The 12,779-nt window shown below is 40.0% G+C and overlaps 1 protein-coding gene across 17 annotated transcripts in view; it reads right to left on the minus strand.

The window, feature by feature from the left end:
* Positions 1–10,352: 10,352 nt before the first annotated feature.
* The window catches only part of SPTLC3 (serine palmitoyltransferase long chain base subunit 3), a 169,409-nt gene continuing 166,982 nt past the window's right edge, over positions 10,353–12,779 (minus strand). For all 17 annotated transcript variants that reach the window (XM_066993428.1, XM_066993418.1, XM_066993429.1 and 14 more), the window contains one exon: positions 10,353–11,191. In XM_066993428.1, coding sequence (XP_066849529.1) covers positions 11,078–11,191 — 114 coding nt within the window. In that variant the 3' untranslated portion in view covers positions 10,353–11,077. The remainder of the gene's footprint in view (positions 11,192–12,779) is intronic.

Raw genomic sequence — 12,779 nt, forward strand, 5'->3', positions numbered from 1 at the left:
TCACATTTATTTATTTAAACATTTGTTGAGGAGGTCAAAGTCCTGAAATATTTGGTGTCTTTTTGTAAATCACAAGCAATCCTTTTCAGTGAATATTCCATGACAATTTAAAATTGACCAAAAGATTTGTTTAACAAGAATATATGAGGAGTCACACTGGTTTAGAGAGAGATGGAGGGCTCCAGCTACAGACTCTGAGCCTTAAGATTTGTTCTGAAGCAACTTATGCCACATAAAGTTCCTTCTACTCCTTACATGGCGTTTCAGGACATGTCCTATATCCATTTAGGATTTTCCATTGATGCTCCTCTAATTTGTAACAGTAAGATTGTGCTGAACAGTGGCACTTTAGTTCAAGCAAGCTCCTCTGATTCCTGATGTTTTTGCAGACATCAAGCAAGACAAATCTGAGAGCATTAGCTGTAATACACAGCAAATGCAATCCAAGAGTAGCCAGGCAGAGACAGCCAGCATCTCTCTCCAAAACCATAGCAGTGAAGTCACAGCTGCACACACCTACAGTGATATTTCAAGTCAGGAGAAAGAACCATCGGTAATAACTCCTCTGTTCTTCTGATATTACTGTAAACGCATCCCAGTCTTTTCTGGCCTAGCTGGGTGTAAGCTGACAACAAAAATATGCTGGCTCCCTCTTTCAGTATTCATTCTGCAGGCCTTACTTATATTATTTCAAAAATATGGAAACCCATGAAGAACAACATCTTTTATCTCCATTAATAATAAAAGTAGGAATTAAATGTTATCTTGGTTCATTGGTTGCCAGAACAGTTTCCTTCTGAAGTATAAAAAGCCACAGAAAGCCAATGCGTTTCATTGATATAGCACTGATACTAGACACCTTCAAAAGCCTTTGCTGTGCTTTTTCTCATGGGCAGAAAGTGACTAACTCTGGCCATATGCACATGGGTAAATGCATCAATTTCTGCCTGTAACTTGTGTCCTGGGCTGCGGCAAACAAGCACTGCAATTTATACCAGACACTGGAGAATATGAATATTTTCTTTACTACTCAGCTCCAGGAAAGGATAATTACTATAAGCAAAACCAGATGAAAATCTGAGAATATTTTATGATCCACTTTCATTATAAAAAATCTCTATTAGCCTTAGAACAATGGGGCCAAATTCACACTCAGGGTAACATCAGTGACATCAGTAGAATACTAGAATTAATTTGGCCCATGGGATCTACTTGAAGATATAACATACTGTCACGGGGATGACAGCCAAATTCTGTGCAGAAAATCTTTCTATACTGACTAATTTGGCATTAAAAAGACAGCACAGCTGTACAAGCAGTAATCCGGTGGGCTGGATCTTCAAGTGCAACTCTGCTTACATCTGTATGATAAAGCTCTGGTATAACTACCTGAGAACCTGGCCAAGTGCCTTTTCCAGACCAAATGGGAGATCACAGTATAAATATTATTCAGCACCGGAATGATGTTAATGTGACGTTCAGACAAACAAAGAGAAGGATACTGGGAGGTAGATTTTAAAAGGAATCAGGTAGCCAAAGATCTGAATGAAATGCTGATATCCCTTGCTAATCCTTGCTTATCCTGTCTTCTCTCTTCTCTCTCTCTCTCCCCCTCATCAAGCAGTCTCCTGAACCATATTAAGCTGCAGAGAGAATCAACAAGTAAAGCAGAAGGCTTTTTTTTTTTCTTTTCTGTTTCTGTCGTCATTTATTTATTTTTAAATAGAAAATTCTTGTCTGTTTCAGCGATGACATTTTAATGAATCCATCAATCACTGCAAACTCCAAACTAGAATCCTACATAAGAGAGACCTATTTGTAATACGTGACCTAAGCCCATACCTAACAAAATTAGTTCTCAGGGAGACAATGCAGGTCTTTCACTGCTGTCTCCATGGAATTGTAGATGATTAAGCTGGACAGGGCATCGTGGGTCCTCAAATCCAATCCCCTACACCTTGCATCACTCTATCCCTGTGTTATTCCCCTGAGTGTATTATCTAATCCTTTGCTGACTGACTGTGACCCACCTTACAACTTCTCTTCCACTGGCAAGTTTTCATCATGTTTTGCCTAAGCAAGCTCTTGATCAGTCTTAAAAGTCTTCAGTTCCCCATATTGATGTTTTTCAGGGTGTTTGGATCCATACTATGTCCTGTTCCCTAAATTATTTTAGATCTCTTCAGCATTGACTTTTGCTTTTCTTACTTCCTTACTCATTTGCTTTGTACATCTCAGTGCTGCAGGTCCTAGTTCAAGGGTAGGCCAGTAAGTGCTGCATCCCACACTCATAGCCAGTTCTGCCTTTTTTGGCTGCTGCCATATGCAGTAAATTCACCAACCCCACTACATCATGACTCAATTCTTTGCTTCCCTTTTTACGGCTAACAGACTTATTACAATTTGCTTTCATTACCTTTGCACCATTTCTCTGGTTTGCACCATTTGGCAGTTCTCACTTTATTCCTCTGCTTTCTTACTACAGTATGGCTTTTCTTTGCTGATCTGCCACTTGTCCTGTACCCACAAAATTTGAGCTTACTTCTCTCACCCTGGTTGAGAGGATTACTTAACCATTTGGGTTGAGAGCATTCTTCTTACTAACTCCTCTTTCCCAGGGCTCCCAGCAGCTATGCCTCTGAGATGCAAATCACTAAGATAATTTTTAAAATCAAATTTGACTTAGAGAATATCTGAACTGACTCCGCATTCAAAGATTCTGAGTTCTTTACTGACTTAATTTTGGCTCCTGTTGATTTAAATTTACGTGGATGAGTTAAGTGGTGTGACATTTGGTGTGCTGCAACATGGACAAATCCATAGACATATAACCATGCTGGCTTTAGGAAGATCAAAGAAAGCAGTTGCTGCTCCCTCGTGGTCATCATCATCACCCCTATTCTGAAAGCTACTATAACTAAACCATGCTTCTATTTTTGATCTTCTATATTCTGTCTTACAGAGATGTTTCTATCTATGCTCTTGGTTGAGTCAAAGAGAACCGAGGTAACAAAGACTTACTACTGAGACTGTTTAAATCCAACCACGCCTGCAGCCTCACGTGATCACTCAGATAGGGAGACTATTACAAACAGCAATTTCTAAAGAAACTGGGTAATCATGATCGCAGTGATTTCTCTCCACCCTTTTCCACTTTCTTTTTTACCACTTGGAAAAGTGTTCTCACTAAATACATCTCCTGTCAGGACTGTCTGGGATAACTATGAAGCAGTTTAAAATCTTAGGTGGCCCCTCAGTTTTCAAAGAACAGGAAGAGACCAGGACACTTACATCGTATACAATACAGAAACCAAGGCTTACAATTGTTATCGCACAGCTGACCTTCTTTGGTGCTCACCATGGATGGCATCCCACAGTAAATCTGCAGTAACAAAGTGAATGGCATTTTCAAACTTGTTAGAGAAAAATATCTTCTTATATTGGGACCAGCAATTAATTCTTTGCTTTCAGCATGCCTTTATTCTTTTGAGGTCCATTGTCCCCCACTATATTTACTATCCATATTTTTCTTTTCGTGCCTGTTAAAACCCAGCAAGAAAATCAAAGCTCTTGTGCCTGCTTCTTGCTATTTTACACTTGACTTTACTTTCTGTTGTCCATTTTGGTCCTGGAAAGCTAGTATCGCAAGTGGCGAAGTGGAGACCACCCTCAGAGAAGTATCTGGTTTAGATGTTCACTTCTCAGTGATCAAGCATCCCCAAATTTCCTTCACAGAACTATTTATGAGGACCTATATCAATTTTCATTATCTTATAATTTTCCATTAGGACTGGAAGAATTCATTGGAAAAACTATGGGGGCATCTCTACCTTAAAGCACTGCCCTCTCTTTGGCAGAGTCATCCTCGATGTGTTTCCACAGTATCACTTGTCCTGAAAGAAAGACAATTCCTGTTACCATCAGCTTTTCTTACTTGCTTTGCCACTGGTTCACATCTAACATTCCTAGTTATGGAAGACAAGGCATCTCTGACTTTTGGCTCGATATTGTTCCTCCCTTGTTCTAAACAATTAAGGGACCTGTCTACAGTCACAGACACCCATGTCATACTGGTGTGGTAGGATCTCCTCTTCTCTCTTGCTTGTCTGAAAATCAGTCTGTCTTATTTTCTCCCTCATTCTGCCCTGTGGAGTCTCAGTCCTGGCTGTCTTCACTGTCATGTCATTTTGTCTTTGGGGGATAGTTTCCCTTATTTTCTCTTTGCTACTGCTTCTTTTTTTCTTCTCCAGTAAAACAAATGTGTTGCTCAGCTTCATCTCTCCTGCACTAGCAAATTCCGTCCTCCCTCTCGTGCTTGTGTAGGGTTCTCCCATGGATAATTCTCACCTGTTTGTTCTCCAGGCCTTCTTCTTCAGAAGGTTTTGTGCTCTAGTGTTTTTGTCTAGTCTTCTCAGGACATTCCTCAATCACATCTTTGAATTCCTTCCTGAATTTGAAGTTACCTCCATGTGCCTCTTTAGCTCTTGCATTGTTTCCTCTATTGCTGTGATCAAATCATGTTTTGCACCTACATATTACATACCACAACATATTGATGTGCAACTGGGAGTTTCTGCAACTGTCCATCATGTTTGTGAACCCTTTCTTCTTCTGACCATTTCAAATACTTCTTCCAAAGTGCCTATCAGAGTTAGGTACCAAACTTCCACTGATATTTACTAGGTGCTAGGTGCATAGGTCTGTTATACACAACAGAAAAAGGAGACTATCACGAACTGTTAAGCAATAAAAATCCCTGCAACTTGATCTGTTGTGGTTGGACATTTTCGTGAAATCCTGGATAGTCATTTGCAAAAAAGCTGACATGCAGGGTTTGGATTTAATCTTCACATTTCCACTCAAACTGTGGCATTGTTTGAACACAACAGCTTTGGGATCCTGGCAAAAGAGTAAAACTGTCCGAGCTGTTCCACTCTGGTTTGAATTATCTCTCTTTTTATTTATTTATTTTTAGCTTTGAAGTCTGTGTACTTTAAAAATCAATGAACAACATATTAACAAGCAGACACTAATTACATTTTAACAAACTCGAAAGGCTTGGCTACAAATCTTTGAAAAGATAAATTCACATTTTAAAAAGCTTCCTAATCCAAATGGCATCATTGGAGCAAGACATTGACAAAGCCTGTGCAGAATGGAAATGTTGAAAGAATTTGTTTTCCAGATTTTTTTTTCTATAATTTATAATTAGTCCTCACTATTGCACTGTCTTGTACATTAGGTCTGGTAAACAGAGTACTCATGACTTTTACAGGATTAACGGAGAAGTCCTGAGATGTAGAAATGAAAAGATTGCTCAGATAATAACAATGCTTAGCTCTTTGATAGCTCTTCTTGTCTGTTCAGCTTAGTGTTTTACAAATAAATTGGGAACACTATCATAGTTTTACAGAGGAAAAAAAGTGAGGCAAAGAACATTAATGTGTCTCATCTGCAATTACTTAGTAGAGAAGAGACAGAACAGAATTGGTTTTCTTGAATCCAGCTTAGAGCTCTGGTCCATAGGTTACATTGATTTGCCAAGAAGAGGAATTTTTAAAATATGGGTACTGGAGTGTGCAATGGGAGTCAGAGAGTTCAGACCAGGATCTTCTGCACTTAAGGAAACGTCAAAAGTATGCATACGTGGCCCATGAATTATGAAAAATATCATGCATCATCCTGGCTGCAAGTAGCTGCATCCTCGGTATTAGGGAGTTTTGAAAAGCGGCTCCCACATGAAAGTAGTATCCCCAGCAATGAGCATAACAGTTTCTGCACTGCACACAGAGCCAAGTCATCACGAGGTTTGTGTGGTAACAAGGGGAGAGTAGGACACACACAGGATATTTGTGTCAGAGCAAGCTCCAGAAAACACACAGGGGAAGCGAAGCTTTGGTAATGTCCCCATTGATTTCATCACTTCTGTGCTATTCCCGAGCAGCTGCTGGAGACGTCAATAGATGAGGATCCCAGTTCAGACTAGAGGCTATCTGCAGCACAGAAAAAGCCAGCCTGTGCCAAGAAGCATTCACTCAGTGCTGTGCCATGGACCGTGGTGGAGGGCACACTGGATGCCAGTAGGCCTAGCTGTCCACTTCATGCTGTGCTCTGAACAGACAAAATAGACCTGCTGCCTGCCGTGCTGGAAGTGGAAATAGAGCCAGAGCAGATTAAATGCAACAAATGTGATGGTACTTAATGCTTTGCCATGACATGAGAAATCAGTTTGGTGTTCCAGGAACTGGAGGATACTTTAGCCCACCACACAATACTAGGGTTAGCTCATGTTCACAGAGAATTCTTTGAGGCAATTTCAGTGGGGATGGTAGAAACGTAAGCTTCACCTGTCACATCTGGCACCGCTGTTCCATGTGACACACAGAACATTTCCTCCATCTGTTACCACATGACTTACCTTTGAGAATCAAGCTTTTAGACTTCCTACAATGTCCTGGTTTCATGGGTACATCTTCTGGTTGAGCTGCTTTGCCAGAAAGAGACTCATCTGCTGGAGTGACCTACAGGCCATGTCCTTCTGTACCTGCAAATAAGTTGGCACTGTCATGCCTGTCCTGGAGCCACATCACAGTTACACCTGGCAGGGTAGCACAGGCAGTTGTCACCATACCTGCAGCATTGGCATCCCAGCAAGGATGCCCAGTGAGGGCATCACAACCATCAATAAAGCTGTGCATTACTATTACTAAAACAACCTCTGAACCATTTTTGGCATCAAAAGTATTCGTTACAAAAGGTGGCTCAAAAACTACTGCAAACTTGGTTACCCTGGTAGCACAAGCTGTTGAACTCGGGTCTATTGAGAACAATTAATAGCTGTTGGCCTTTGTACAGCATCTGACAGAAATGATTATCTATAAAACATAAAAGAGTACAAAGTGTCAGGGTCATCTGCTATTGCACCCTATCTATGCTGCCTTCCCTTCATATACAAACTGGCATCACACAATGTGTAGCATCTCTCTTTCCCCAGTTCACAGTTGCCATTCTGGCGTTAAAGACAAGAATTTCCTCCTAAATTGTTTGAGAGACCCACAATTTCCCACTAAGGGACAGAGTGAGAATCTCATTATCTTGTGACTGATCTGCAGTGAGCACAAACAACATTAGATGTGTGAGTAAACAAAGAAAACACCTAGATGCTTTTTTCTGAGCTCCTTAGAAGGCATCTGGAGGCTTGAAAGTTCAGCTGCCAATATTGGAATGACATCTGCCATTTCTCAGCTGGTGGTGTGGTTTCTTTAAAATTTGGTCCCAATCTGTATTTTAATTTGAAGAACAATTAAACTTTATGCACAAATAAAAAGCAGATCAAATATTAAAGATTCTCTATTGGATTTCCAAGCAGGCTAGAAAATGCACAATTAAGTAAACACCTGTAGTGTAAATTACTTTACTTACATCATTATTTTTCCCTGTCTCAGCAGGACTGGGAGATATGCAATGCAACTTCAACCAAACACGCTTTGGTAATAAATAAATAAAAGAAAATTCAAATCCTACCTTAAATAAATCCAATCCCATATCACGGTCCCTTGCGAAGAGCAGCCACTGTGAAATAGTCTGGAGATGTCAGTGTTCAAATCCCTTTGAAACAAAGGCAGGCAGCTCACCTCATACTGACAGGTCCCTCTCATGGTTTCACCAGTTTTAAACCAATGGCATTGACTTCAAAGCAAGATTTAACCTGATCTACAGTGGAAGATCAAACTCAGTCTTGGTTCAACAGCTTATTCAGAGCAGATGTGGTTCAGCTTAGAAACTTAGCACCATCAGTAAGAAACTTTTATTTGAAAATGAAAGATTAAAGTCTGCAGGAGCTGATGAGGATACCAGGAAAAACAGGCAGAGTGAGGCAGTGCCTACACAGCCAAGTGATACTCACACTTCAGGTCCTCTGCAGCTGCCAGTGTGCTTTCCCTGAGACCCAGAGGATGCGAACTAGCAGAATAGGAAGAACATTGCAAAGAGGGAGGAGAAATGGATGAGGGAACAACCTTGACAAGCAAGATAAGCTCAGGAAATGAAGGCTTTCTAAAAGATGAGGTGGGATAAAAGTACAGGAAAAAGCAAACAATTCACTTACTCTGTCAAAAAGACAACTTGAGTCTTCTCCTAGCATGAAGGTCAATCACGATTTTAGGTAGGATAACAAGATGCTGGAATTGCAGCTTGCCAACAAAAAATTAGCATGTGCATACTTACGTTTCCACTGGATTAAAATGTGACAACTTGAGCAAGTTTTATTTATTGAGGGCAGTTCTTTTTCAAAACCACCTAAAACAGTTATAGAGAACTACATCTCATAAGAACATGCTTGCTTGAAGAGGGAGTATATTCTAGGAAATGTGATCCTTATGCTACACGTGCTAATTCCCTAATAAATACTCCACCAGTTTTTTTCCTAAGCTAGCTAAAATTGGGTCTCCAAGTGCTGATCTCTAAATCTATTAAAATTGATGTAAACCTGGAAAAACTCCACTGAAATTGCACTGGTGGAAAAGCCAGTGCCAGGCCATAGCTAAGCCTCATGGGGAAAATCTAAGAGTCTGGAGTTCCTGGGAGTTTTATTATTGTACCAGTGGAGCAGGGATTTCTCCCCAGATGTTGCCCACGCTCAGGGATAGTCAGGGATAGTCAGCCTGTACTTTCTCTAATGTGTAAAGGATGGAAGAAATCAGAAAAGAGCATATAATAAATCAACTGACAGACTCTGAAAAATAGCTGTCCTGTCTCCTTAATATGAGAGAGAGTAATGTTCTGAGGGCAGGAGGAATTCGGCTTTAGACAGAAAACATTCCCCTATAGGGGGACAAAAAGTGATCACTCTGTAGCTTAATCAATCTCAGACCTCTCTTTGAGGAAAATAACATGTTGCCTGCAACAGCATGTGTAATAACGTTTGCTGAAATATAAACTATGGCCATATACCCCAAGATGGAAGGTCAGAAGTCAACTGAGGATCTGGCCACAGATGTTCAGCAACAGAGATCAAAACGCAATATATCACGTTCAGTGCTTTTCCTCGAGGAACAGGTTGCAGAAATATCTCAACCCATCTCCTTCACAGTCAGTGCACTCACCCTGCATGTAACAAAGCTGTAAATCACAAATTGCCAGGTTATTCAAAGACAAAGTTCACCTTTCCTAATTTCTCTCTGTCCTGTGTCTCAGTATTCTAATATTTATACAGCGAATTTGCTCTTATCCACAAACACTGCTCCCTTGAACCTCTGCAATGTTTTTCAAGTCCGTCTACCAGAGTGAAGAATCATATGACACCACTTAGTCCTCCCCCAGACCTTGATATATGTTTCCTAAAGCCGACATTTGATATTATGGAATGTGTTGTAATCAATTCTTAAAGTTATAGCACCACTGGCTTTTTATTAACTTGCACAACAACAACAAAAATCCAACAAAAAATGGGCCCTCATAACCAATCAGCCTTGTTATATCCTGAAAGCAGCTTTAACAAGCAGGGAGTAATATAGTGTAATTGGTACTCCGCAATTTAATTGTTCTGTTCTTAAATCTAATATTGCAGCTGTGGGTTAAGTTTACACCATAGCTTTCAAGAGAACATGAAAGTGTGGTACATCTGTGCAACAGAAAGCTAAACATCTCTCATCTGATGTGTTTACAATGACATTTGATAGCGTGGAATGGTTTGGAGTTTATTCTTAAAGCTGTAGAGCTGCTTTTCAACACAGCAAAAAAAGGGAAAAAGCCTCCAATCTCCTTCAAACTACTCAGCCCACATAAGGCTTATGATTATGCTGCTGCAGGCATTGCAGGGAAACTGCAGGCTGTAACATTTCCTTCAAGTGTCTTTGAGCATTTGTCACTCGAGCAGTGGAAAAGAGAACAAGGACATCTTCCCTTCAGATGACATAATCAATTATTTGAAAAATAAACCATTCAAAAAGTCTGCAACCAGACAAGTAAAACAACCCGACATGCATAAACCAGACAAGAATATTTCAAGAAATGTTATTAAGTGGATGACCTTAGCACATTTAGAAATGGTGGAGTTCTCAGTTTAACAGGTGACAGAACTGCTTATGGCATCCTGAACTTCACATTTTGTGTAACTACCAGCTTCAGCATTATGTACTTGCTAGTGAATTTATTAAGCCCGTAAGTAGTTCAAGAAACTTAAGAATGGGGCCTTAAATGTCATCTGCAGTTTGTGAACTGCAAGTATCTGACTGTTTTGATCAAGGTTTTTACGGGAAAGTTAAATGGTTATTAAAATTATTTACTACTGCTACATGAAAAGGGAGTAGGCCTGCTGAAGAACTTTCATTGTGATAAGATGTGGAAGGCTGTAGGTCAAATGCGTTAGAAGAAAAGCATTTCTGTTTATTTCTAAGCCCCAAATTTTGTACATTATGAAGCTTACAGTGTATTTAAGCGGCAGAGAAAGGGTCTGTGGAAGGAAGGAGACATTTCCCTTTCCCATAATCTGCTGTCAGAAACAACTGATGAAACTACTTTTCTTGTTCTCAGCGTTTGCCTTCTTCTAACATTTTCTGTCCTCGGAGAAAGGCATGATAGGACAGATTAGTTAAGAGGTCACTTTCTGCTCTTTCCTCTGTAGCAATCCACAGCGATGGCTTGATTTATGCTCTTCAACAGACAGAATTCAATTTCACTGAAGAAGTTCAGTTACATCATCATACTACACTGGAATCCATTCAGTTTTTAAACTTTATTATTTCAGTCACAATTACGACTATCTGAAGCCTCTTCATAAAAAGGGGCCATAACAAAAGCTGTACACTAGCAACTTGATCAACGGATGCATTCATTCTGCATCAAAAATACCGCAAGAAGGACAGATCTCCTGGGGAGGCAAATCTGTATCAATAGTTCAGTCTCTTGAATACAGAAATTTGATACAATAAAATGCAACGACAAAGCTTCCCCTCTTTTCAATTAACTGAGAAACAAAAATTGTCCTTAGAAGGGAAGAAATGCATTTGTATTTTTTAGTTTCAGGGTTTTCCCCCCTTTTCATAGCATCATAATGTTCTCTTCATGGGTGGAAAACTCAGTCTTCAAGTTCAAACCTAGTTTCTTCATACAGTTCAGGATGAGATGACTTGGAATACCGGGAATATTTCAGTTGTAGAAAATCACCCAATTCATCCAGAGCATTCAAAACCTGTAAGACCACCACACTGTGTCAATTCTCCTGGAAAAGATATGAAGTTCTACTAACTTCTACTTTATAGAGGAAAAACAAGTTCATAAAAACGTCAGTTAAAGAAAGCTGAAAGGGCAAATTTTGCTTTTACTCTCCCATAGCAAATGTTCATGCAGTCATAGATGCACAATAGCATCCGTGAGAACAGAATTTACTCCTTCAGAAGGTTATGGTTTATCAGTCAGTACATGAATTGAACACAGATTAAAAAAAACCAAACAACTTTCTAGAAGCATGGTGAGATAATAATCCAGACAAAAAATTATCGTTACTTGCAAAAAAGGCATATGTAAGGTAATACTTCAACACTTCCATATGGATCCTGAAGATTGCAGTTGCCACTATGTTTTCTTGGACGGGACTCAGCACACAGTGCTGATCACAGTCATCAAAAATACCCTGTACAGTTTCAGGTATTTCTAGTGCATTCCATTGTTTTCTTGTATTAATATCACAGGCATAATTAATAATGCATTAGGACTGTAATGCAATTTGCTGAGCAGTGTCCTCAGCTCTCAACAGATTCAAAAAGTAGCCAGGGAACTTTAGACCACAGAGAAGCAGCTCAGTGTCTTGCAGCATCTGAACCATGCTCAAGAGCTGCCAACCTTTTGTCATTGAAAAGGAAAACAGCAATTTTGATTGTGAGCGGAAAGGAGTATTTTAGTAATGGTTAATGCAGAGAGATAGTTTCAAAGTCATTAAGGAAGTTATTCTTGGGAGCTTGCCCTTTAAATGGATCTTTCTTTTTCTTAGTTCCAAGCCAAGATTCAAAACAAATTTTGCCAAAGGGAAGTTTTCATTGTGCTTGTTACCTGTTGTTACACTGGATTTAGGAATGTTCACAAAGTGTTTGCCCTAAAAAAACCTTTCCGTCTGCATGTAATTAAACTCAGGGCATTTCCATTCTCCCATAGTATAAGGACATTTAAAGAATGCCACAGTTAGTATAGTAAAGGCACAAGCACAGCACATTTAAGAATGATAGCTGGGGAGTGTTTCAGACCTTCACTCGTACCAGGAAGCAGCGATGTGCCGGTAGCAGAAGAGAACATGCAGTGACAGCTTACAAAAGTAATGGACTTGACAGTTGAGGGTGGAGGGTGAGGAAGCAAAGCGAAGCAGCAACCTCAAGAGATTAACCTTCAGATCAACCTCATTGCCTGTTACCAGTTACATAAGCCAAAATCCACACTGTCAAACAGTAAAAGACGACAATGACCAACACACGGACATAGCTCTGCCCTGCTCTATGCAATTTTATCTTTATGGTATTATGCCCTGCTAATAACTACTGCACCTTTAAGAGCAGCAGGAATTTTGCACTGCACACATGCAAAGCAGATTTTTCAATGTTGTTTGAGAGGGGTCTACACTGGCATGGGAGCTGGTCAGCCAGGCAGGGCTCCCCCATCAAGTTCCATATGAATCTCAGGATGCAAATGGGAGCCAGGGGCTCTCTGCAGACACAGATGCTTGTCTGCATAAAGAAGTGCCATCTTCTACTCAAATGCCTTCTGTATTCACAGGTGTGATTTTTTTTTTT

The sequence above is a fragment of the Anser cygnoides genome, chromosome 3 (assembly GCF_040182565.1).
Source record: "Anser cygnoides isolate HZ-2024a breed goose chromosome 3, Taihu_goose_T2T_genome, whole genome shotgun sequence".
NCBI lineage: Eukaryota > Metazoa > Chordata > Aves > Anseriformes > Anatidae > Anser > Anser cygnoides.